At 41.3% G+C, this 26665-nt stretch overlaps 2 protein-coding genes across 2 annotated transcripts; both read left to right on the top strand.

The window, feature by feature from the left end:
- The first annotated feature begins 1770 nt into the window (after positions 1–1770).
- BLM (BLM RecQ like helicase) lies at positions 1771–16670 on the top strand. Its single transcript, XM_084293650.1, has 17 exons — positions 1771–1880; positions 2918–3669; positions 4523–4699; positions 5119–5237; positions 5847–5960; positions 6689–6787; positions 6876–7024; positions 7752–7858; positions 8539–8699; positions 9239–9434; positions 9890–10080; positions 10928–11075; positions 11444–11643; positions 12829–13021; positions 13359–13481; positions 14774–14981; positions 16400–16670. The coding sequence occupies exons 1-17, from the start codon at positions 1786–1788 to the stop codon at positions 16581–16583; spliced, it is 3216 nt and encodes a 1071-aa protein (XP_084149776.1). The 5' UTR covers positions 1771–1785; the 3' UTR covers positions 16584–16670.
- A 1371-nt stretch (positions 16671–18041) lies between these two features.
- Positions 18042–26609, top strand: WDR76 (WD repeat domain 76). The gene is made up of 13 exons (XM_084293663.1): positions 18042–18119; positions 18204–18521; positions 19139–19231; positions 19877–19932; positions 20760–20874; positions 21180–21281; positions 21384–21427; positions 21513–21666; positions 23322–23474; positions 23907–24121; positions 24509–24661; positions 25396–25449; positions 26234–26609. The coding sequence occupies exons 1-13, from the start codon at positions 18051–18053 to the stop codon at positions 26490–26492; spliced, it is 1785 nt and encodes a 594-aa protein (XP_084149789.1). The 5' UTR covers positions 18042–18050; the 3' UTR covers positions 26493–26609.
- Positions 26610–26665: the final 56 nt, after the last annotated feature.

Here is a 26665-nt window from a genome sequence, read left to right as displayed (position 1 = left end):
CTGCTGGCACGACTTTGGATGATGAGAGGGAAGAGGCTCACACAGGTAGCGGGCTATTTTAAAGCATCAGTGAACTAGAATGAAACATGTTTGTGTTTGCACACCTCAAGGCTTCATTTTTCAGAAATGTAGAATTTGTGAGCTCTCGGTGAAATCAGAGGGAGCTGCACACTCCTATCTGACAGTGGTCTTAGGCACGTGGGTTTCATGTTGGTAACTGTGCTTCGTAAATGTGCTGTGTTGCAGATAGTGCAGAACTGTCTCTGCAGCAGCAGGTAGCATGCTACCAGTGGAGGTGCAAGACTTTCCAGATGCCATTTCAGAAATAAGTACCAGTAATCTGCGGAGATGTTACAGAGGAAAAAAAAATATAAATAAATCTATAATTCAAACAAAAGAGATCTAAAATCAACTGATGCCTAAATGAAACAATGCGAAATATCAAACCAGGAAACGAGATCTAGGTTGATTTTTAAAAACAAGCAAACAAATGGGGGGGAAAAAAAAACACACACATCAATTATGACCAAAAAGTTCATGGCCATCAGTCAGTATGCATCTGTGGCGGTTCTCTGCTTCACTTAGTTTTTCTGTTTTAAGTTTCTTAGTTGTTATTGTTTGAAACTTTTGGTCCTTATTTTTGAAATTAATGTCTTTATGCAACTGATTAACACTGAATGGTGTTTTCTGACTATTTATTTGTTTGCTGTTTAAAAAGTCAGAAACTATATTAATCTATTGTTTTGAAATATGGCTAATAGTTTTTTCCTCTATTCCGTTGTGTTTCTGTTTATACCAGAAAGAGTTTTCAGTGTTACCTAACAATATCAATACACTTCTCTTTCAGCTACTAATGATAAAAGTGGTGGAAGCCAGAAGCTAAACAACAGTGAGAAAAACAGCCAACCAGAGGTGGATGAGATCAGCAATGAGCTGTTAGCAAACATTGAGCTTGAAGAGGATGATTACTTAGATGTAGTTCCGCCATCCCCTGAAGAAGAGCTGCCTTCCTGCTCACCATCTGTAAAAAGCATTAGGTAAAACAAACCTAACGGACAAAGCTGACTATTGTTAGGATGATTTTTTAAAACTAACAAAAAAATATGAAACTAGTGCTTGTTAAAAAGTTACCATTTGAGTTGGTTTTGACTACTTCTTGCTTGGCAGGTTAGCAGTTGACAGCTGCTATTAATGTCTTCTGAAACACCTTAAACATTGGTCGTAACAAATGTGGCTTTTGCTTCAGAAAAAGCAGAGTGATTTTTCCTGTCATAGTGAGAGAAAGAAAAATATTGAAATGAGTCTGTACAAATTGGCACGTAACAGTTAGATGTTAGCTTACTGATGGTACTTAGATGAGAAATTTTTCTTTTATACTCAAATGCTGCTAGTCCAAAAGATAAAGTTCTTTTATGGATTTTTGTAAGGTGTCTGTAAATCCAATGCATTTCTATATTTTAATGACTTTTTGTTTTAATGTTAGTAATATTTTCAAAGAATCTCCTACTGGTGGAAGATCAATAGCTAATGGCATTGAGTCTAAGCTTGAGAAGATTACAGCAAAACAGCCTGTTGCTGAAAGTGATCCTAGGGCAGAGGACGCAGGTACGTGAAATAATTTAAAATCTTTAAATGCATTAGGTTTTGGCGATGGTTTGCAACTTCTTGTTCTCTGATGTATCCCATGTAATCTGAGAGCCAAAAAAAATAGTGTTACTCTTTGCTGAAGTATGCTCTGACTTTGCAGATGAAGGCCCACATTTGGAACAGGAACTCTACAGCGTCATGGATGATATTTGTAAGCTGGTAGATGCCATTCCTATTCATGAGCTGAAGTCTCTGTCATGTGCAAAAGAACTACTTCAGCAAAGGGATCTCCGGTACGTCTCAATAAATGGTATTTCTTATTGCCATGTTCTGTATGAAACCATATCACGCCTGTAGGTGTCTCCATCACACTGAAAACAGTACAGAAAGTTTTTTTTTTTTTTTTTTTTTTTTTTTAATAAAAAGCCTTAAATAACTGACCAAATAAAGTTTTAGAAAAAAATCCAAAGACTTCCTGGCAGAATCCTGGAATTGTTAATGCTTTCAGAAGAAATAATCCGATTCCGTGTTCAAGCTGAGGCACAGGTAGTGCTGTATCCTTTTCTCTGGAAGGTAACTCTCACCAGGTGCTTCTGAAGAAGCAGGGTGATGCGATATAATCTGCTAAGTGTCATCCTGATTTCTTGTAACCTGAGGCATTAATTTAATATTCTCTCTGTGAGACTCACCATCCCTGACAGTAGTGATTTGTGACTTCTGCTAGTATCTGCATATCTGTCATCTTTCAATTTGAGCGGTGCTACTACAGGCTGCCTCCTCCTGTATGATTTGGTGACACAATGCATAGACAAAAAACAGAGATCTGGCAGTTTGGTTTGTGTTCTTATTGGGCTGGAACAGTGCTTTTTTCTAAACATTCTTGGTAAAACTATTTTTTTCTATTATTACTGTAGTCAGTGATGATCTTCAGAAAGTACAGAAAAACATGATTTGTTTCAAGCATATTTTTTACTTCTTTAACTTTGGGTTTGTGCCTTTAAGAACTTTATGCTCTGTGTTGCCTGAATCAGTTCTTCACTATTAAGAATTCCTTTAATACCTGTGGTGAACGCATATTTATTTTGTAATTATTGTGTTCAGCTGAATTCTGGTATTATTCTCTCTTCCCTAGATTTGTTTGAAGTATTTTGAAAATATAGAATTACAATATCCTGAGTTGGACAAAAAAACAATGTAACCAACATGTGTTAATATTTTAAATAGGAAGGGAGAGACAAAAATGTTTAATGTATGTTGTATAAAGGGATATATCAGTGCTTGTGACTTAAATGTTCATTTTCATTCTTCCTTCCTTTGCCATCTCTTTCAGGAGAAAATTGTTAGCTAGTTCTGTCACTTTGAACACAAGTAGCACAAAAACCACTTTTCCTAGAAACTGGAAGGCGTGTGTGCAACAAGACTCTTCTGCGCGTTCTGGCACTGCTTTGTGTTCTGGCCCTAACAGGAGTTCTGTCAGAAACTCACCCAAATCTACAAATCTTTCATCTACGCTTTCCGGGACTGTTAATTCAAGCAATTTTTCTACAGAAAATAATCAAACACTTGATGACTTGGCTACCTCTTATGCTTCAAAGCAAACTGCTCAGGAGATCATCTGCCTAGAAACTGCAGAACTTTCTTCTTCCAAGCTGAACAGCAAAGACAGAACTTCTCTCAGCCATCCCTCAGAGATGTCTTTCAACAATAGCTGGTGTGAAAAAACAGTGGTGAGAAATGGTGAACACTGGCATCTTCCAGAGAGGCCCATTACGAGCACTGCTCTGAAAGGTCCGAGCAAAGCCCCTGCTGGCACTCCTGCATCAGAGCGTTTAGATGCGAATGATCCAGACTTTGATCTCGATAACTTTGATATTGATGATTTTGATGAGGGCTGGGAGGAGAATTCAGTGACTGTTTCGGCACCTGAAACACCATCTACGCCATTGTATCAGCCACTCAGGGAAGGGCCACCTGCCAAATCCTTGCTCTCAAAGATCATCTCCACAGCCAAAGGATCTTCTCTTGCATCAAATCCTGTTGCTCCAAAGTCAAGCTTCTTGACGGCAACAAAGAACCAAACAGGTAAATTTATGCGAATGAGGATTACTGTTTTTTCTTTTTAATTTGTGTGTGTTTATGCTAAGTCTAAGACCAAGTAACTTACTGTAGATGACATCAGTGCCTTTTTGTTCGTGTTGAAATTTGTTTTTATTTCTCTTTGTAAAGATGACATTGCAGAATCTTTTTCCTCTCTTTTTCTCCTCAGAGTGTTGCCAGATTTGAATATTTATTTGCCATGTAGGTTGCAGACTGCTGGGGAGATCAAGCTGCTAAAATTGGAAACTGGAATGCTTCTGTGGTTTAATTAAATGACTTTGCAGTTGCTAATTTAACGCTGTACAATAGTCTTAGCTGCTTATAGAAAACATTTAAATTTGGGTACTTGGTGAAGTAAACCTAACCCCTCTGGTGCACGAGTGTAGGTCAGTATTTCCAATTCTTGTAGGAACGGGGAGGTAAATGCAGAGGTGTATTCAGTCATGCAGGTTCACTGTCTGAATAGGCACACTTCTGCTGCTGATGCAGCTGGCCTCTAATTAATACTAGTTAAATACAGGGAGAATATTAATAGTTTTTCATGGTAGAGATAAAGTTTTACAGCATAAGACTATGCATTTTATACAGTTGTGGCCAAGTTTGTTTAAAAAAAAAATGAGATTAGTGTATAATCAAAATTCATACTTTAGCCAGCCTTAATTTCTAGTTGTATGCATTTTCATTTATTTATATTAATTTACAATTTTAATTTAGAAGGTTTAAAGGGTTGAAGTGTTGGCTAAGCAGTCTGTTACACTGAGGGAGTTTTGTGTTGAAAGAGATAAAAGTACAATTTGGTATTGGAACTTATTTTAAGAATATTTTCTCTGTCTACTAGAGCCACTGGTTAATAACCCCGCACTAGAACGTTTCAGGGGTATGAGATTTTCCCACTCTGAAGAAATGATGACTATATTTCACAGAAAGTTTGGTTTGCACACTTTCCGGACGAATCAGCTGGAGGCCATCAATGCTGCTCTTCTGGGAGAAGATTGTTTCATCCTAATGCCCACTGGTATGTATCTACAAACATCACACGGCTGCGGGCTTTTGAGGTCTGACATGCATTAGAGAAATAAAGAGCTGTCGTTCCTTTTGGAAGGCTCATGACAAACTATTCTTTCTCTGTGCCTTTATGGAGGTTTTGCTAAATTGTGCTGCTTGAATTCTGTAGCAACAGGATTTCTGGAATTCTGAATGCACTCGGGTATTTTGAATAAGGTGATTAAATTTCACTCTTCCATAAGGTATCACGTGACAACTCTTCCTTCACCTACAGGTAGCATCTTAAGGACTCATTGGTAAAAGTTTATTTCTTAAAGCACTGTTAAATGCAAAGTAAGAAACAGGACTATTTTCTTCTGCTCTTTCTCTGCCCTGTCTCCCTTTCCTCTTGATACCTAATACTTGTTGCATACTGTTTAATTCTTACAGGTGGTGGTAAAAGTTTGTGCTACCAATTACCTGCTTGTGTCTCTGCTGGAGTCACTATTGTTATTTCTCCGCTGAGATCGCTGATAATAGATCAAGTTCAGAAGCTGAATACTTTAGATGTAAGTTCAAACAAGTTATTTAATTAAACTGCAGATAAGTGGACTAGAAATCTGAAATGTTACAATAAATCTTGTATGTCTCAGATATAAACTACAAAAAATAATTAATGTAAGCTGTGAAGGCACACCTGTTAAAGTTGTCTAGGAAATCTACATTAGATGAACTAGAACATATGTGCAGTCTACCTCATCAATTTGTTGATGCTCATGTATTTGTTGTTGAAGCTTAGTTTTCAAGAAGATGTACCTGATTCTCAGATTCTAAGTGTAGTGTTTAGACAAGTAAATAGAAGTAGGCTGGGACTGTAGAAGAAGCGAGCACTAATAATTCCTGAGGTACAAGGGTTCTGAGGATGCTAATCGTTTCTGGATAGAATAGAATTTGGTTTATGATCTTTTGGCTTTATCATCAGAAAGATTATGCAATGGCTCCTGTACAGCAGGGATTCAAATGCAGTCTGTAAAAACACTTTCAGTGCTTTCTTGTGTAATGTTCCCTAAGGGTAGTAAATGGATATACTTTTTACCTGCTTTATAACCAGTTATAGGACTAGCATTTGAGGATACTTTCATTTTGCACATATTAAAACCTAATATTATTTTTTACAGATTGCCGCAACATACTTGACTGGTGATAGAACAGATACTGATGCTTCGAACATATATATGCAATTGTCAAAAAAAGATCCTGTAATAAAACTTCTGTATGTCACCCCTGAGAAGGTTTGTACTCAATCCGAATTGTAAAGTCCTGGAGGCAACAAGAGGAGGATTGCTGTAGGAATAAAAGGGAAACAGAGTAGGCTTCTTGGGGAAAAAAAAAAAAAGTGTGAAATATTTTGAATAGAATTTAGTAAGTCTCTACATGGATGCAACTAAGTTCAGTCAGTAATTAACCAAGAATGAAAACTGAGTGTAACGTCTGCAAAATTTAAACTCTTAAAGCAAAAACACTGTGTGTAGCATCTTCAATATATCATAGCATGTACTAGTGGCTGTCGGAATCTAGGCTACTCTGAACGTGGTACTACAGGGTAGAAACATGTAACTACCAAGCTGGCAGGTGACCATCAAAAGCCCGTCTTGTAGTTAACTGTATGCTGCCTTTAGAAATGGTGTTCCACAAGAGCATTGCGAGAGGGAACTACTTAGTGTGCTGAGTGTTTCTTCCTACAGCTTTGCCTTTCCCTGTCTTCTATGACATAAGTCATTTAAATTCAATCAGATTATTGGACCTCTGGGTAGCTGATCCTAGAGCTTTATGGCAATCCCACATCAGCTGCTTCATTGTCAATTAAAATAAAGGTGATTGCCATCACCTTTATGCCTTCAGGCTTTACCTGTGCAGTCCAGATGAACTTTGCAGTACAGAACAATTGTTTCTGCAGTCTTAGCTAGGGTGACACTTGGCTTTGTTTCCTTTCTAATGCCTCTGGTGGGTGTTTACCTAGGTCTGTGCAAGCAACCGACTGATGGCAGCCCTGGAAAATCTTTACAACCGGAAACTCCTAGCACGTTTTGTCATTGATGAGGCCCACTGTGTCAGCCAGGTGAAAACCTTGATTTGTTTTTCACAATGGCAAAATCTTAGTTGGAGCATCATACTCAGTTATTTTTCAATTTTGTTTTTTTAACTAGTGGGGTCACGATTTTCGGAAAGACTACAAACGCCTGAACATGCTCCGCAAAAAGTTTCGCTCTGTTCCTATGATGGCTCTGACTGCCACTGCTAACCCAAGAGTACAAAAGGATATTCAGAATCAGCTTGAGATGCTAAGACCACAAGTGTAAGTTGTCCAGCAGTTTATTGAAACAATTTGAGCTGCGGAATATTTGAATGGAAAACTCAGGAAAGCGAGAAATGCGTTAGAGGTCCATCTGGAACGCTTACGTAGATGTATCAGATTAAATTCCGTGCGCACATTCTCATTTAATCAGACTTAAATGTAGATTATTTTAATAATAATAAATCTTGCCAAACTCTTCCTTATTTGATTAAGGAAGCTGTAAGTGTGCAAGCTACATGTTAGAGTGCATTTCATGAGAGTGCTGGAAAATCCAGAAGCAGGAAGAGTTTTTTAGTTAACATTGACAGTAACTTAGATTATGAGTTACTATTGGGTCTGGATCACATTTTAACATTTTCAGTGTACCTGATGGAAAAGTAAAGCACTCTGACTTTTCTTTTTTAATTTTAGAAATACTGTTTTGTTGAATTCTTTAAAAAAATTTAGAAATCTGTATGAATGTTAGAATGACAAGCATTTCTTCCATGCTGACTTCCACAGTGCAATGTAGCTTTCTTTATTTTCCAGCCATGGGAAAAACAGAAATTTTAGACCCAAAGTGTGAGTGATGTGAGGATAGTGCAACAGTAATTTCTGTGCAGGTAACACAGGACTAGTAGTAGTTACTTGAATTTGAGACATTCCAGTCAATTCCTAGCTTGTTGAATGGACTACTACTACTGCACTCATACAACTGGTGAGTACCAATAAGATGTCTTGTTTTTAGGTTTACAATGAGCTTCAACAGGCATAACTTGAAATACGATGTATTGCCCAAGAAGCCAAAGAGGGTGGCAATGGATTGCTTGGAATGGATTAAAAAATATCATCCGTGTGAGTACTGAGCAATGTAGTGTGCTCCTATGCATTTTTATGAACTACTTTATAAAAGCTTTTCCTGCCTTTACAATACAATATATATAGTTTAAAAAAAAAAAAAAAAAAAAAGCCTTGTGCCTTTTTCAGGCTACTCGTACATTTACAGAAACAAGTAGGAGGAAAAATATTGCTGATAATGAGAATCAGATTTACAGACATCCTAAACTTGAGAGTTCAAGATAAGACGAAAAAGGAAATTATGGTAGTGCTCTGAGTAACCTGTCTGGAGGTTGCCATGCCTTTTAGTGTCATCTAATACCCATAGAGTTGTAATAGTTTAATTCTGTTTGTCTGTGCTTATCTGTGGTTCCCCTTAATCATATCTTTTGTGAGCCATATCTGTCTCTGCTCTCATTTTGGAGTCCTGCTCCTCCTGCTGTTGGAAGCTGACTACATGAAGCTCCCTTCATAGCTTCTCTAGTGAAGTAACCTAGTAAACAAGTGAGGAATTGAATGAGGAGAAACTAACTAAACCATCTGATATTAACAAACTTTGCTTTTTTGAGCAGTTACCCATTTTTCCCTTATTGGAATCAATGTAAGTGTAATGTGCTATTTTCTCTGACACAGGTATGACTGTTACAGCTTTGTTCCCTATCACCTGCTTTATTCTAGCACATCTCTTATATTCGCAGATGACTCTGGAATAATTTACTGCCTTTCCCGTCACGAGTGTGACACAACTGCAGCCATTCTGCAGAAGGAAGGTCTTTCTGCACTTGCCTATCATGCTGGCCTCACTGACTCCAACAGAGATCTTGTGCAAAAGAAATGGATTAATCAGGATGGATGCCAGGTAAAAGAAAAGCAGCTGGGGAAGGCGGAGGGGAAGGAAGTATTTAGAGGAAAGTATTTAGCGGAAGGAAGAATTTAGAACACTTGTATTGCTCTTGGCCTAGTAAAGGAAAACAAAGTTGTGTAACATTATTGCAAAATCAGATGCAGGGTTAAATAACTGATCATAAGAGAGCAGTCCAAACATGTCAGTCGTCTTTTCATTGTGACTTTTACAAATCAAAGACTGCAGTACTGCACCAAGGTATGATACTCTGGGAATAAGGAACTGAGCTGTGCAAGGCTTCTGAAACAGTCCTAGGTACACTTGCTGAATTGTATTTTGAGATTCTCAAATTTGGAGTTTTCCCTCTATGGCAAAAGGGTCTTCTAAAAGAAGAAGAGAGAGACTTCTTCTATTCTGTACTTGTCTTGCAGGGTTCCAATTGAAATTCTCTGTTCTGCATAATTTCATAAGCCTGATAACATGCCTATTTTTGGTGCAGAGTACTGCACGAGTGATTTTCGTAACTCTGCATAACAAAGTGTGATTTCTTCTAGGTTATATGTGCAACAATTGCCTTTGGAATGGGCATAGATAAACCTGATGTACGCTATGTTATCCATGCTTCCCTTCCTAAATCTGTAGAAGGTTACTATCAGGAGTCTGGCAGGGCTGGACGAGATGGTGAAATGTCTCACTGTCTGCTCTTCTACAGCTACAGTGATGTAACCAGACTTAGAAGACTAATACTAAGTAAGTGATTTTTTTTTTTTTTTTATTTGGAGCTTAATTGAGACAATAGTAAAGAAGTCACTTAGTTGCTGGTTTCTGTTTCAGTTAGGCTGAGTTATTTTCTCACTTAAAAGTGAGATGGTGTATGGCATTGCAAAGATGGGAGAACTGTGCACCTTTGTTTTATTATTTACCTGAATGATTTTCTGTAGTGAAAGATTTTTATTACTTACGCTTAGTTCTAGTCAAAGCCATTTTTCTTTATACGTATTTATCTCTTGATTTTTATCATTATAAATTTTTCTCCATTCTTTAAAGCTTGAGAGGTAAAATCTGGTTTAGGTTAGTTCTGTACTAAACTACTTGTCCTTTTTTAAGCAACAGAATATTATGTTTTGTCTTTTTGTCTATCTGATAATACATAAAAAGACAGAAGTGAAGATAAAATAAATATGATTGAACTTATTGCATTTCAGTGGAGAAAGACGGAAACAGTCACACGAGAGAAACCCACTTTAACAACCTGTACAGTATGGTTCATTACTGTGAGAATGTAGTTGATTGCCGGAGAATTCAGCTGTTGGCCTACTTCGGGGAAACTAATTTTAACCCGAACTTTTGTAAAGATCACCCAGAAGTAATTTGTGATAACTGCAGTAGAAAGAAGGTAAAAATCTGTTCTTATTTACAGTGCTGTTAAACTGATCTTGTATTTTGCTGCATTTGAATAACGGTAACATTACACTTGGGAAGGTAAATAGAGAAAATGAGTAAGATGTCTTGTGGTTTTGTGATGCTGAGTGCTCTGAATTATTTTCAGGGTTTAAATGAGAGTATAATTACAAAACTATCCGCAGACTTATGCTATGTATGTTTCAGCCTGGGTTGACTAGCGAGGTATAAAGATGTCCCTTAGTGTTGCTTTTTGGCCACTGTGCTTATTGGAGACAGGAACTAATATAACATCAGCTGGAATGGCTCTGATGTTGGCTATCAGTGGCTATGATGGCTATACCTGATGATGCTTCTCCAGCCAATGTTTGTAGCATTACCCTATACATAGAATCATAGAAAACAGTATGTCTGTGATTGTAACAAAAATTGACTAGAATAATGCCTATTTTGTCCAGCCTTCTCATTTTAATGTGTGTAGAAAGCATAAGTTCTAGTGCATGGCAGCAAAAAATTACAGGAATGTTTTGCAAACAATTTACCTTGATCATCGGTACTGACTCAGCAATCTTGCAGCTCTTTGTATAGAATTAACACACTAAAGGCTACATACAGTCAGCTGGTATGTCTCTTGTCTTGCATTTTTCAGAGCTATATCTAAGCTATGCCTATACTCCATCACTGTAGCTGTACTAACTAGCAAATCACTATTTCTGTGTTTGGGACAAAATGAATTCATGACTGGAAAAAGCTCAATAGTGAAAAACAAGGTTGTCAGTGACACAATCTGCATTAGGATAGAACCACATCTGGTTGTTTCCTAATCAAGTCTATTTTAATAGGATTACAAATCAAGAAATGTAACCGAGGAAGTGAAAAGCATTATAAGATTTGTACAGCAACATTGCGGACAAATGAGAGGAATGAATGCAAAGAGAAATGCAGGTTCTGGAAGATACACACTGAATATGATGGTAGACATTTTCTTAGGTAAGTATTGTTTTCCCAGAAACAAGACCTAAATACACATGGTGCATAAACGCCTGATGATCAGGAGGTCTTTGTAATACCAGCAGTGGTTTAAAATAATATATATTTGGCAAAATTATTCTTCCCAGGAACCTCTTGATGGTTAAATGATTGAAAATAAACGAGACTAAAGCTTTAATCTCTTTCAGGTTGCTATAGCGATAATATTAGTTTTCTGCTGGTGCTTGGACTTTCTGGTCCTTGCATGCTGTGTGTGTGCATACGCGCTCAAACCATGGAATACTCTTGGGAGTCTTCGATGAGTTTATAAGCACATGCCTGTGAAGGCGCTCTAATTGCAGGCTAATCCTCTGCCTTCTGTTGCACAGGTACAAAGAGTGCGAAGATTCAGTCTGGAATATTCGGGAACGGGGCTGCGTACTCAAGGCATAATGTGGAAAGACTATTTAGAAAACTGGTATTGGACAAGATTCTGGATGAAGACTTGTATATTACAGCTAATGACCAAGCTGTAGCTTATGTAATTCTAGGAGAGCGAGCACAGGCTGTGCTAAACGGATCACTGCAGGTGAGCAACATTCTTTTTCCCTTGAACATACTGTTTTAAGGAATATGCTGCAGTTTTTGTGCAGCATATACCTTGTGATTTTTTTTAACATAGTTTGAGTACCCACTGAAGTACAGTTACTGATCTTTAGTAAATTCATGGAGCAGAATCTGACAATCATGACTTGCAGTCCAGTGTTCTAATTGTAATGTCATGAAGCAAAAGGTGAGTTTGAGAGTACTGGAGAGGGTTAAATCTTCCTGTTCATTCTCATTCTGCTTGATTCCATCATGACAAGAATGCAACGTTCTGGGACTGTTCAGCCTGGAGAAGAGGAGGCTCAGAAGGGGTCATATTAATGTCTATACCGGAAGGGAGGGTGCAAAGAGGACAGAGCCAGGCTCTTCTCAGTAGGGCCCAGTGCCAGGAGGAGGCAGTGGGCACAAACTGAAACACGAGAGGTTCCGTCTAATCATCAGGAAGCACTTCCTTACTGGGCAGGTGACTGAGTAGGGGAATGGGTTGCCCAGAAAGCTTGTGAAGTCTCCTTGTTGAAGACCTACAGAAGTCGGGAATGTGGTCCAGGGCAAGCTGCTCCTGTTGGCCCTGTTTGAGCTTGAGGACTGGCCCAGGTGACCTCCAGAGGTCCCTTCCAACCTCTGCCATTCTGTGATTCTGACCAACACAGGAAGTGCTAGCAAAGGAGAAAAAAAAAAAAAAAAAAAGGAACAGCACTACTTTATTCTGCATTTTATGCTCTATTTTTTTCCAGCCATTGATGCTCTCTGAAAGAAAATGCACTCCTCCAAGAAGGTCATGAAACCAGTCTCAGAATTGCTTGAGGCAGTACCTCCTCTGCATTAGTGCTGTGTTTGGAGAAGAGGAGAGCCCTCAGCAATAGACCTAGTGACCTCTGTTTAAAGCTAGCTGTGTATTGCTTTCACAGGGCTTTTTCCTGTGTTGTGTAGACTTGCTTTGCTTGTTCTTTGTAGAAGAAACTTACAGGTGGTTGAGAATGGGTGCTTTATCAACTGGCCTGTAAAAAAGATCACTTTAAAAATGTGTACTGGGTAAACAGCTTTTTTTGGTCCATCAGAGAATACTTTTGGTTTCTTTCACTCTTCTTCTGTGTCATCAATCTATGCTCTAATTACTGCTCTGCAGCAGCTCCCCTGACAGAAGGTATTGATCGGCTTATCTTAACAGGTGGAATTTCATGAAACGGAAAGTGCCAGTGCCATTAGAAAACAAAGGGCTTCTGTGACAAAAATGTCACAGCGGGAAGAGATGGTTAAAAAGTGCCTCAGCGAACTTACAGATACATGCAAAACTCTTGGGAAAGTCTTTGATGTGCATTACTTCAATATTTTCAGTACTTCAACTCTAAAGAAAATAGCAGGTAATGTCAACTGGTTGTTAACCCCCTGTAGGCAGTAGGCTGCATGTGCAACTGCAGCCTTTTCTGAGAGAAAATCTAGTTTCCTAAAGTTTGGAGAGAGACAGTTTGCCTATACGCAGCTGAGTGAATCCCATGCAAGTAGCATATGCAGCATAGATTCCCCTGGGGTGTACTAACCAGCTAGAAGTAAATATGTGTATAAAAAAAGGCTTGCTTCCCTGGGAAATTAGTGGGCACCGTGGCACGAAAAGGAATGGATTTTCTCCAGAATGTTCTACTGCGATCTGCATTAAAAAGTTACTTTGCTGTGTCTAACTGGTGCTTTGTTACGTTACAGAAACCTTGTCTTCTGACGTGGAGGTTTTGCTGCAGATAGATGGTGTCACTGAAGATAAACTGGAAAAATACGGCGCAGAAATAATTAAAGTGATGGATAAGTACTCTGAATGGACCGTGCCAGGTTTGGTATTCTTTGCACTAAATGTGTGTGCTCCTATATATTCCTTTTCCCTCCTTCTCTGTATAAAAGTTCCCCTGAAAAGTCACCTGGTTTTAAACACAATCACTGTTTCTTCGAGTTCAATGAAAAGGGAGAAATTTCACATTCTCAGAACATACAAAGATCTTCTCACTGGTTAAATTCGGCATAGTTCTGAAAGTCTTTCCCTTTTTCTGTTTAAGCATACTGCTGCACTCCTTCCCTGTTAGTTATTGGGGCTTATGTAATGTACTTAGACAGAGATTTCAGGGCATTCAGGTTAAAAATCTTGCCCCTCCCCTGCATATTTTTCCATCTGAATCTACAATGTACTGGGTAGTGCTGTAGCCTGGCAGACCATCAGTAACAACTGCCTTTTAGTTTTCACAGTAACTGAGATCAGCAAGTCCAAGTCTGCACTTGCTAGCTCCTGCTGAAATGTGAAGAACTTTCAAAACTAGATGGAGGGGGCAAAAAAAAAAAAAAAAAAAAAGGCTAGCAAGTCAGTATGCCAGTACTTTACAGACCCTTTTACAGCTCTTAACCTTATGCACAGAGTTCAGCTCAGTGGAGAATTAAGCCATGAGACTGGTAAACGTGGCAGTGTCATGTGAGCATAGCGTAGTCTCTGTTGTAATTAGAATATTTTATATATCTTGGCCATCCATTTAAAAGTGATCCTTAGTTATGTTTAAGGAGGCTGTGTTTTCATATGCTGCAATGTGAATAAATTCATGTCTACAAACCTCACTTAAGTGTTTCATTTGACTGCCTGTGCAAAGAATCATGTCCTTCTTGCTTACAACTGATTGAGGAGGAGCTCTCAGCTGTCTGAGCCTTTCAGCGTCTCCTGGTGCTGTTTTAAAAACAAGTGCTGTATTTGAGTTTATTATTTATGGTATATTCCCTGTGTCAGCTGGAAAGAATTATGGAAGAGAGTGTAAAGGCAGAAAGCTCAGTGCTACCAAAATAGTTTAGAAAAAAAGCCAAGCTAGTGAAAATAGGGCTAGTCTTCCCTCTTTTTTTTTTTTTTTTTTTTTTTTTTTAAATCATGATGAGGTAAACCAAAACTTCCTTCTGTCTGTCTGTGCTTTACAACAACCTAAGAAATGCCTCTAGCTGAGCCTGGAGCATCACCAGGAGGACTGTGGTTCAAGGAGTATTTGAATGGCAAGGACAGAAGTTTGGCGCAAATAGCGTGCTCTAGCTGACAGTTCTGGCTGCCCCAGGCAATGTTTTGATTTCATTAGTTTTAATTCATCGTCTGTCTGCAGAAGATGCTGCCTGCCAAAGTGTGGACACAGCTGCGGGGAGTACTGGCACACCTGAGAGTGAGGAAGAAGCAGGAGATGTAGTTACAACCTCAAGCTATTTTTGCAATAATGCAAACCAAAGAAGGAAAAGGAAAAGGCCGCCAAACTTCAGAGAATCCAAGAAGAAAAAGACAAGCAGTGCTGGTAGCCAGCAGTTTCGTCCCAAAGGGTATGTTGCTTGTGATCAGTTTAACTTTTTTTTTTTTCCTGAGATGATGATGATCCCAGAACTGCACTGTTGTCCTAGTGCATTTTCTTAAGTAATTGTATGGGTTTATGTATGTTAGTCAATCAAATACTAGACTTTAAAAATTAATTCAATATCAGTTTCAGGCTTCTCAGCAGGGGGTGTACCACTACACTGCTTCCACTACTGCCAACGTGCTCTTGCTTACCTTTGCCATTTCTGTGGTGGGGTATTGGTATTCCTCAAACTAACGTGTCAAGCTTATAGCAGGAGCAGAATTTGCTGCAAAAATAAGCCATAATTTTATGATGTCCCTTTCCACTGTCTGAAATCTCAGTATGCAGGGCAAAGTAGAGGTACGTTCTCAATGTACCTTCATACTAACATTCACCTGTAATTAGACTATGTGACTGCACTGGAACCAAACTTCAGCTTTATTTTTTTCTTAATTGGCTTGACCATTTTCTCCATGCAGTACAAGCTCTGAAAGCGTGGAGCTTTCTTGCCTTATCCTGCTGGGCTGGTTGTGAAGTGCAAATATAGCCTTGCTTCTGTTATTCTTAAATCTATGCAAATTCACAGTGGTAACATAGTTTATGGTATCATGCACAAAAGGAAGCATAGTTGGCAACTTAACAGAGTCTATATGAAGAACACCTGTTTAAAACTTTATTTTACACTTCTGTTACAAAGAAGTGTTTTAAGGTATTTCACAGCTTGTCAGCAAAGAATTTACGTTGCTTGCTTTCCAGAATAAGCTAAAATATAATGGTAGTTCTTTCAAAACTCCTAGAGCAGTGTCAGTGGTAAAATGGACATGTTAAGTGTTGGAAAATTGGCTTGCAGTCCTTTGTTAATTCAGAATTTAGCACTGAATGTCACATGTTTGAGTCCAGGATCCTGGTTGGTCTTGAGCTTCTAAGGCAGCTCAGCTTTTCCTTGCTTTTTTCTGTCTTGTTTTTTTTTTTTTTTTTTTTTTTTTTTTTTTTTTTTTTTTGTTTTTTTTTTTAGGAAATAGCAGTTCCAGCTCAGTATGTTTTATTCCTTTGCTTTCCATCTTCCCATCTACCTAAAATATTAGTAATTAAATGCTGACCCTGAAGTGTCATTTAATGTTGATACTCTAATTAGATTAATAGGAGTTAGGTCGGTTTAGCATTCTGTGTTCATATTTCAGGCTGCTTCTTGCCCTTAGGCAGATGTCAGAGCAACAGCTACACTAAATTTACATTTCAAAGGTATTCTTGCAGCCATGTGTATTTAAAAAAAGGTTCAAAAAAATGTAGTTGTCTAGAACATCTTACATGGTGTGCAACTGTATAAATACACCACGGGTAGGGAATGTGGCAAGTAAATCAAATGTTCGACACAATGTTGTAATTTCTCTCTAAATCTTGCAGCGGTTACAGCAAGTACCGAAGGACCAAAAAGCCATCCAACTCTAAGACTTCACCTTCATCTGGCTACAGCTCAGCGTCGTACAGCGTTAGTGCCACACAAGGAACTGTTGGAAAGCTGGGGATTATGGCACCACCAAAGCCGAAAAACAGGCAATTCCTTCAGCCTTCATATTCACTATTGTAACTAGGAAAGTGTAAATACTGTATAAAAGCATGCCATGAAGCTGTAATCATTGTTTATAAATCTTTATTTGATTTGCTGAACTTTCTTAGATTTGTACACCTGTGAAGTCCAAAATTTCATGTTAAATAAATATTTTTAAACTCATAAATTTTTCAGACCTTTTTTCTACTACAAATATGAGTTCTGACTCGTTCTAGATGCCCTACTGTTTCAGGGAAAATAATCCCTGTAAGCCTGCATTAAAGCTACCCTCCAGGATACACTTGAGATCACGAATCAAAAGCAGTTACTGGAACTGTGAATCCCAGAGTTGTGGTTGCCTCTGTTCTTCTCCCTTGCTAGACATCTAAGTAATTTAGAGCTACATAGCAGAGGAGTTCTGAGAATTTAAGTCTTGGGATGTTAACCTGACATATAAAATACGATTAACAGCTGTAAGCTTCCTTTTTTTTTCCCCAGATACTGGGGCTGGAGTGTCTGCTGAAGCGCCGAGTGCTGTCCTAGGTGTACTCTTTTAGATATCCTGTTTGTTTGTTTTTACACCGTGGAGCTGTGTTATCATCATGGCTGTGATAAGGGCATTTGATGTGCCCTTCTTTCACCTTCTTGCCTTGCACAAGGCAGCTGTGCTAAGTTCAGGTGGGGTTAAGATATGTATCTGTTCCTACATGTGCGTTTCAATGAAATGCCTGACACAGCAGGGGCAGAACCAACCCCACTGTTGGTTTGCTTGACTGGAGCAGAGGATTCCTTCAGCTGTTGCTGAGCAAGGAGTCTGATAGCAAGTACTTTATATAACCCGTCCTGTGAGTGAAGTGTGCTCAAGGCTGTTTCAATTAACCTCACTGTTTAAAAAAAAAAGTACACTTTTTCTATCCTGAACATGCCAAGCTGCAGCATAAAGCCGTAGAGTACAATTAATCACTTCTCTTGCCTGTCTAGCAAAGATTTTGATCCCGTGCTCGTGTGGAATACAAGCATTGAATAGCTCAGGTTGGAAGGGACCTTAAACCTCATCTCATTGCAATGCCACTGCCAGGTGTGGGCAGGGCCACCACTGAATACATCAGGTCATCAGTGTGGCCTTGAACCCTTCCAGGGATGGGGTGTCTACATCCTCTCTGGACAACCTGAGGGCAATTCTTCACCACACCCTGAGTGAAGCATTTCCTCCTAACCCCTCATCTAAATCTCTCTTTTTCAACCCATCCCCTTGTCCTATCATTTTATGACTAAAAAGTCGTTCTCCGTTTTTAGTTTTTTTATTTCTAAAGCCACTTTTAGGCACTGTAAGGCTTCCACAAGCTCTCCTTCTCTTCCCCAAACCCCCGACCCTCCTTCTAGTCACCGGGGCCGCCCCTCACGGAGCGGGGGGCGGGAGGCGGGAAGCGGCGGCCTCCGCCGCCGCTTCCCGCCTCCCGCCCCCCGCTCCGTGAGGGGCGGCCCCCGCCTCAGCCCGGCCCCGCCATGGCGCTGTCGGAGCCCAGCGAGGCCGTTCCCGAGGAGCTGTCGCCTCTCAGCCAGCAGCGGGAGCAGGTCCGTGGCCGTGGGGTGCCTTTGGGGGTGGTGGTGATGATGGAGGATGGGTCCCCGCTCACCGCTCGCCGTTCGTCCCCTCAGGAGCGCACCCCGAGCGGCGGCGCGGAGCTGAGGCGAGGCCCGGAGCAGGGCGGGCGCCGAGCGGGGCCGGGCCGGCAGCTGCGGGTGCTGCTCACGCCGCTGTCCGTGGCGGGCCGCAGGATGCCTCAGAAGCGGCTGCTGGGCGCCTACGACGACGGTGGGGGGGAGGCGGCGGGCAAGAGGCTCCGCGCAGAGCCCCCCGGGACGCCCCCCGGCAGCCCGCCCGGCCCGGCCGCCGCCGCCTCCCCTCATGGCAGCGGCTCGGACGGCGGCTGGGACGCGGAGAGCGACGGCAGCGACGGCGGGGGAGCGGCGCAGGTGAGCGGAGGGGGGCCGGGAAGGCGAGGCTGGGGGGCGTTTGGCCTCCTTGGGCCTCGGCAGAGCGCGTTTTACCCCTTGGGAACGGCTGAGGGGCCGCAGAGCTGAACGAGCCGCTGCCAAAACCACCAGCGCCTTCCCGCGGGCCATAACCAGCTCCCGGGGAACGCGGTGCAGAGATGAGATACGACAGTTTTGTCAGTGCTCATTCGTATTAAAATCACCATTTCAACTTGTCCTGGCCACCTTTTTCTCTCAAAGATGGAAACAAACAAAGCTGTGTTCTGTTTAGGTGCCACATTTTCCATATTGCCTACCTGTAAGTTGCTATTTGTTTTGCACCAGCTTTGGTTCAGCTGTAGCATGATTCTGATGAGCTGGTCCCTCTCGCAGGACCGATGCTAGCAGTCAGTGCTGTAACGCGTGCTAGTACCTCTATAGACCAGCACTGGTAGGGAATCACCCTGGTTTGCCCGCCTTTTGTTTGTTTAAACGTGCATCAAACCAGCTCTGGACAATCCAGACAATCGCTTTAGAGACTCACGGCCCAGAAGCCTGGGCCAGCTCTGGCGTGCCGTGTAACTGTGCCGAGGTCTGTCTCGCTTTTCTTTTTGTAGGATGGATACCCACAGCTATCAGCTTATGAAAGGAAAAGACTAAAGAACATTACAGAAAATGCGAAATTCTTCGCTGCCTTAAAGCTGCACGAGGTTTGTATAGATCCTACCCAGTGTCAGCCACTGTGCTCCCTCCCGTAAGGGCACTCATGCCCCAGGAAGCAGCCTGCTGCCCATTGTTGGGAAACCCTGCCCTGATAGTGACAGGGGCATCAGGAGAGGGCATCAGCACTGCCCTGACGGGATTAAACATTTGCACTTCATGTTGCTAGTTAGCTCCCTCCAAGGAGGGGAGGCCGGTAGGTGACCCCATGGAAAGCTGGGTGAGCAAAATCCCAGCAGGGCCAGCTGAGCACTGGCCCAGGGGCAGCCAAGCACACAGCTGCGGCTGGGCCTGTCTGGGAGGCAGCGAGGCTCCTTCCTTACCACCAAGACTGCAGCTTGAGTAAAAATGACTCTTCCCAGTTACCCTCAGAGAGGTCAGCAAAGGCACGTCTGCCTGCAGCCACAGCGCTGCCAGCAGGGCAAAGGCCAGAGCCATCAGCTAGGGTGAAACGGGGGAATTCTTGTGGGTACGTAGAAGACCAGTGCAAAGCAGAAAAAACACAGTCTGATATTTAAAAGTCCCTTTTTGTTGTTGTTATAAGCAATTACAATATAGTTTACTGCAGCCTTTATACAGGTTGGCCTTTTATGCTTGTTAGATATATTTTTAATCTTTTATTTTTTCTTTTTAAGTCAGCTGCAAGACTTCACAAAATTGCAACTAGACGACAATCTAATGTCACTAAAAGGTAAAACAACCATGTATGAGACTGATACCAATGTTCCTTCATTGAGTTTTAACTGTTTTAGTGCTACCACCTGCACATAGCAGATACCAGCAAGAGGGAGAGCTAACGATGAGTCACTCTCCAAAGCTGAATCTGCATAACTGATTATCCTGAGCTGTATGAATTTGTAAATAGGTAGCTCCAAGGTAGTGGCTCTCCTCTGCCATCCTATGGAAAGAAAATGCTAGTATGAATGCCCTTTTCATCAAGTTACAGAACGTGCTATTTTTGTGATATTTGTATTAAGGTAATTTTTTTTTTTCTACTTGTGATTTTTCTGCATGATGGCTAAAGAAAGAAATGTTAAATGATGAGAACAAATAATAGGAAAGGGCATGGGAAGGAAAGGGTTTGGGGGGAGAAACAAATGGAAGGGATAGGCTAAGCAATTGTTAAAGAAAAGACATTTGGCAGTGCCAAAGCAATGTTAGGCAAAGCCGAAAAATGAGCTGAAATACAAAATAGAGAGTAAGATAAGCAAGGAAAGGAGAGAAAAAGGTGGCTAGATAACGAGTGGAAGGATGAATTATAAATGAGGATGGGGAAGAAAAGCAGCAGTGGCAGGATGTATTACAAGGGAAACATGTCATCAGTATATATGCATTACTAACTGCTCTTTTTGTTGTTGCAATCACTGAAAGAGAAAGTAATCACAGTGCTCCTAAAGTCGATCAGAACATTGAGGTGTCAGAGCTGCAGATAAGAACCTATTCCGTAGTGTTTTACTTAAATGCTGAGGGCTCACGTTATCTAACTGTGTAATTTTTGAAATGTTTTACTTGTTGTAGACCTAAGCCTAAGAAGGCAGAAGAGGAAACAGTGCGACGAAGGTCTATGCGCCTGCAAAGAGTAGAGCCCTCAGTGCTGGAGGTGCCTACCCAGCCAGAGGCAGAGGAGGAATATGTAAGATGGGGATGGGTTACAGAAGCCTGTGCATATGCTTAGAAGTGTTACAAAAACGGTGCTAGTGAAGTTAATTCATAACGCTTGCCTTTGCTAAGCTTATTGCAAAAACCTTCAGACATTCGGGAAGGTGCGTTAGTGTCAATGACGAGGTAAATCCTCGAGGTAAAATCTTTTTTTAATGTTTGTTTCTTGTGTTAGAGTGGATGTGTTCTCAGAATATCTGGTGTGCAGAAAACAAAAAATCACTTTATTCATAGTTGTAGTTGATCTGAGTTACGAAAATTGCTAATGTCATTCCACAGCCTCAGGTTCCAGCCGGACCTCTGCCAATGGTTCCAGAAAATCTGGTGAAGAACAGCAAATTGACAGAGGAATTACTGGCTACATGGATGAAAATAAGCGAGGTATTACTAGCTATAATTAATGATATTTAGATTACATAAATTAACTTGAGTTTGAAGTAGTCTAATTCTGTTATTATAATTTCTTTTCCTTTCAATTTGCAGACGAAACCCAATGATACCGAAAAGCACATGTGTGACATGAAGAGGTAATCTGAAGGGAGCAGCTAAAAACTAGATCATGTCTAGTTTGTTCTTCTCTTTCATAACTCATATTGTAATGATATTCTCTAGATATCAAAACAGCCTAAACAGTATGATCCTCAGTGAAGATAATGTCAGGAAGGTTGTGCAAAACCGAATATGTTCTGTGGCCATCCATCCTTCTGAAAGCCTCATCTTTGTGGCAGCTGGGGACAAGTACGGGCATATCGGCCTCTGGAACGTCGTAAGTCCTCTGCGTGCTCCTCGCCTGGCAGAAGTGTTTGTGGCAGGATGGGCGCGGGTGGGGCACAGGCTGGAGTGTCCTTTTCTTGGCTTGCAAAGGTGTTTTGTACTCATTTCTTGCAGATAACACCAGGGTGTCTGTTAATTTCAGGCTCACTAGAGTTGCTCAAAAGGTCTGGTCCTTCGCAAGCCCTGGTTTAATGGGAAGAAACTGGTAATTTTAGGGAGGAGAGAGAGGAAGAAAATGGATCACCAGCTGAAACCCAGTGAGGGTTAAAATTACAATTCACAGTTGAAAGATTTGGGATCTAGTTACAGTACCCTGTTAGCAATACCATAAATAGGTTTTGGAGAGCGAGGGTAGATGGATGTTCAAGTATTTGGGTTTTTATATAAATTTTGGGTAGATGCAGAGAGTTGCTGTGTTTCCAGTTAGCAGAAACAAAAGTGGCTCTACCAGTATATGCTGACACATATTTATGTACATTGCCTGTGAAAAATAGCTTAGCATTTGGGAATTTGAAAACTGCTGAGGGCTTTGCAGATAGCCTCATTATGGATTTTGAATTGCCTTAATTACTCCTGCAGCAAGAATCTTTGTGCCTGTGACTTACACCTTCCTAGCCTCCCTCCCACCCTCTTCTCTGATCTCACATCATCTAAACCAGCTGCTTGACGTTTGCACACATACAGATTTTCTTTGCGTTGTTTGCAATGCTATTAACCTTTTCTGTGGAGTTTCTCTTGAGTCATTTCAACTTTGACAGCTTCAGGAAATTGATTGACTAGCTTCAGCTTTGAGACTCGACTCAATTGTAAAGACATTTAAAGTGCAGCATAGAAAGCTGAGACTGCAGAGCTGCTGCTGCTTCCTATTGAGAAGCATGATCTGGTTGAGGTTTCTGAATGCCACAGGCGTTCTTCGTGGCCTTGCAAAGACATTTCATGTGGAAGCCTAGAAATGTTAAAATTGCTGTCTTACTGTCTTCCCTCTTGATTTCCTTTTTTTTTTTTTTTTTTTTTTTTTCCCTTCATGAAGGGAGTTGGACTTTACCAAGCTGGGATTAATCTTTGTGGAATGACTTGTTCCAAAATGAGCGCTTGGTTTCTTTTAAATTATCAGAGCTGGAAGGATACCAAGGTTTGAAGAGAAGATACAGGAGATGATGCTTTACATTCAATTTGGGTGAATGTAATTTAGCCTGAGCTGTAAGCAACCCAGTGTGTCTGTGTTCTGCTGTTAAAAGCATATGCATGTATCAGCATACTCAGCAAGGGGTTCAGTGGTAACTTGGCGCTCTTTTGAGTTAAATCACTTGTATAGTGGTGAAAATGGTACTGGAGGGAGGCCCAAGCTTGTCAGCAGTGTGCTGAAAGTGCACGTGAAGACAGTTCCTTTATTCCTTGCTAAGCTGAAACTCCCTCGGTCCCAGTGAGACGTTAGCCTGGGCAAGCTGTGCCCCAGAGCAGCCTGGCTGCCTTGCTGCCTGCACTGTGCCTCCCCTCACCAAGCTCCTGCTGCCTTCTCCATGTAGCTATTCAGGGAAGACAGCGTTTGAAAAAGAGACTTTACTCTGAAAGTTGTAATTAACAGAAAGAATGAATGAATGGAAATAACGATCTGTATGTGTCCATCAACTCGCTTGTGTTTTTCAGGACTGTAAGGGTGAAGAAGGAGCACATGTCTTCGCTCCTCACAACTACTCAGTCAACTGCATGCACTTTTCTCCATCCAACCCTGCTCATTTGCTGTCCCTAAGCCACGACGTTCTACGATGTGGTGACGTTACTAGGGCGATCTTTGATGAGGTGAGCACTCCCTCGCTTGTCTCCGACTCATCTCCCAAATTACAGGAAGCCTAATTCACATGTCCGCACATGATGAAAAGGTTTCTGCAGCACTGGAGAAAGGAGTGCGCTCATTAGTCCTCGCTCAGGATAACGGTTGTTGGATTACAGGAACACAGAGGCGATAGGGTCTTGTAAGAGTTTTAACAGAGAATTCACAACATGCTCTTGTCAGGCGGGTTTGGATGGCTAATTGCATACACTGTAATAAGGATACTAGGTTAACAGAAAGGTTGCCTAAATGGATAGCTAAGGCTGGAGTCATCAAATTAGGTAGTTGTCTTCAGTATTTTTAGTATATTTAAAAAGCAAAAATGCCCACAGTGTTTTGGGTATTGTGAATGTGTATTTAGTTGAATAATTTCAGTTTCATTTGACCTTTTCTATCTGCAGATATGCAGAAGTGAAGACAACTTATCCTCCTTTGATTTTTTGGAAGAAAACGCCTCCACTGCAATAGTAGGATACTGGAATGGCAGTGTCGCTGTCGTGGACAGACGGACCCCAGGAACATCTTCAGAGCTTTCTGCTAACATTGGCTTCAAAATAACGAGGACAGTCCATGTTCACCCAGTGAATAAACAGTATTTCGTTGCTGCTGGCTCAGTGTATGTAGCTCAAAGTGAACTGCAGTTATTGTGTATATGAAATGTTCCGTTTGCATCGGTGTTTGACATCAGCTGTAAGTGGGAGGTTTGGAGAGCAGCACCAGCTGCCGGGGAGGGAGGCAGGTTCTTAGTCTTAGTACATAGTCTGTTTTTTTGTTTGTTTGTTTTCTGAGAGATCCCGGTGGAGAGGTGTTTTACTGTGCTGTTTGTTTGGAGTGGTTTTGGTGCTCACAAAGTCCCGTAGAGCCACTTGCTGTTGTGGTTGTTGATAGGCACTGCTGAAGTAAAGTTCTAAACACGGTTCATGTAAAATGTGTGTCAGTCTTTTGAGCCTTTTTTTGGAAAATAAAAGCTCTGGTTATTTAACTGCCACCTGGTGTGTTACAGGGATGTTCGTATTTATGATGTTCGGTACCTGAAGTCTAATGGGAACAAGCCTGTGAGTACTCTTAATGGACACACAAAAAGTGTTGCTTCTGCGTACTTCTCACCTGTAACTGGCAACAGAGTCGTGACGGTGTGTGCTGATGATAAACTGAGGTAAGGCTGTGTGGGAAAGAGTAAACTTTATGGAAAATACCAACTGATAGAGTTTGTTGTTTCCTGCCTTCATTAACTGTCATTGAGAGCATCCTGCCTTGATTTGGTTTTCTTGTGTAGGCATTTTTAATGCTGCACAATTTTAAATTTTTGTTAATTTTTTATTTTCCTGAAGAATATTTAACAATGAATAGGAAAATCTACAGGTGCTGCAAGTCTTCACTCAGCAGTTTGTTGAACTTGCCCCTGGGTGCTGGGGATCCTAAAGATTTACAGGGGGTGAAGGAGAGCCCAGGATTTCTGTTGATGGTTTCTCGGTCAATAGAGCTACACCTGGCTGAGGAAGTCCTGACACTGGAAGCTCTTAACAGTGTCTGCGTTTCCCTTCTCTTGCATTTTTTTTCCCCTGGGCATCCTTTTTGTGCAGTGACTAAATAGACAAGATCCTGGGCTAGAGAAACCTTTCATTTGTCGTAGCAAGCCTCTGTTGTTCTTCTCTTCTAATGACTTTGAGAAAGGATGACCTTCAATTCTAGCTAAAAGCAAATCCATTTTAAAAGTATTTGAAAATCGCAGCGGGGATGTGGGTGCTCGCACTGGGCAGCCGTGTTCTGTGCTGCCGTATTCCAGTCTTGCTGGGTCTGTGCCGAGCTGATGCATGCAAAGTGCTTTATGAGGAAGGGGCTGCCTTTTTTAACACGTACCTCTTATTAATGCGATATTTCATTTTAAAGGGTCTACGACACCAGCTCTTTATCATCTACCATTGCAGTTCTCAGCACTGTCAGGTAAGCTGAACGCGTGGGGCTGAAGAGTTGGCCCTCAGCAGCAGCTGTGGGAGTGACAGCGAGAGGCTGCAGCACGCTGCACTTAGCAGGGGCACGGCTGTGGAGCTCTCCTGGCCTGAGAACTTGCCCTGGTCCTCGAGGCTGCCTGCAGTGGCTTTGTTTGTAAGGCACGGCTGGGTCTCAGCCTGCTCTGAGTCGGTGAAGGCTGCAGGAAAGCTGTAATGTCTCCTGTGTACCGGGAGCAGACCTTTTTGTGCCTTCTGAAATGTTTTGTTTCAGAATGCTTTTGCATTATGCATTTTTTTGTTGTTGCTTTATTTGTTGTTTTGGGTTTTAATATCAAAAGTTACTTCTTAACGGTGAGGAACGTGTTCCTGAGTAGTCTCAACACTTGCAGAATAGGTTTGTTCTCCAGAAGGAAGAATTGTCAGGCTTGCCTCACTAGGGCACTGGTCAGCGACTGGCCTGAAAATTCTTAGTTTGCAGTTTATCGACAGGCTTGCTGCAGTTACCCAATTTTCCCTACAATGTGCAGCTGTAAGTCTGACTACTCTGACAAATAATCATTCATGTCAAAGTATCCTTTGGTTTCTCTTTCTCCCTTATGTTTCTTTGTCACATCCGACCCGTCACAGGACAGCAATCCCCTGAATGGATCCGTGCAGTGTTTGAAAGTGGTGCTGGCCTAGGAGGCAGGGCAGATGGGTGGGAGCAAGTATGATGTAAATGATGGTACTGAATTCAGTAAGAATATTTCTCTCCCTTCCTATTTGTTTCTCTGAAGGCATAACAATAACACAGGACGCTGGTTAACTAGGTTCAGAGCGATTTGGGACCCTAAGCAAGAAGACTGCTTTGTGGTGGGCAGTATGGCGCGGCCGAGACAGATTGAAGTCTACCAAGATACTGGAAAATTGTTGCACTCTTTTTATAACATTGATTGTTTGGGCTCGGTGTGCTCCATTAATGTTGTTCATCCCAGTAAGAACATCTTAGTGGGTGGCAACTCCAGCGGTCGCCTTCATGTGTTCAAAGAACAATAATTAAATGCTTTTTTTTTTTTTACATGATACGTTTAATTTTCATTAAGCAATTCTTAAGCTAATTGCATTCTCTCAGGACAAAAGTGTATTTTTAAAAGCTCTAAAATAAATTTTCTAAACTACCTTTGGCATTCTCTTCTTTAATTAAAAACAAAAACTAATCCTACTATGGC

The sequence above is a fragment of the Netta rufina genome (assembly GCF_964035555.1).
Source record: "Netta rufina genome assembly, chromosome: 11".
Classification (NCBI taxonomy): domain Eukaryota; kingdom Metazoa; phylum Chordata; class Aves; order Anseriformes; family Anatidae; genus Netta; species Netta rufina.
Note: the sequence above shows the minus strand (reverse complement) of the source record. Positions and strands in the feature narration are given on the sequence as shown.

What these genes read in the sequence shown, in the direction of transcription:
- BLM (XM_084293650.1), top strand. Translation starts at nt 1,786, where the DNA reads ATGGATGATATTTGTAAGCTGGTAGATGCCATTCCTATTCATGAGCTG. An exon ending in GGCAACAAAGAACCAAACAG is followed by an intron (nt 3,670 to 4,522) that starts GTAAATTTATGC and finishes TCTGTCTACTAG; the next exon opens with AGCCACTGGTTAATAACCCC. An exon ending in CTCTGAATGGACCGTGCCAG is followed by an intron (nt 13,482 to 14,773) that starts GTTTGGTATTCT and finishes GTCTGTCTGCAG; the next exon opens with AAGATGCTGCCTGCCAAAGT.
- WDR76 (XM_084293663.1), top strand. Translation starts at nt 18,051, where the DNA reads ATGGCGCTGTCGGAGCCCAGCGAGGCCGTTCCCGAGGAGCTGTCGCCT. An exon ending in ACGGCGGGGGAGCGGCGCAG is followed by an intron (nt 18,522 to 19,138) that starts GTGAGCGGAGGG and finishes TTCTTTTTGTAG; the next exon opens with GATGGATACCCACAGCTATC. An exon ending in CTGCCTTAAAGCTGCACGAG is followed by an intron (nt 19,232 to 19,876) that starts GTTTGTATAGAT and finishes TTTCTTTTTAAG; the next exon opens with TCAGCTGCAAGACTTCACAA.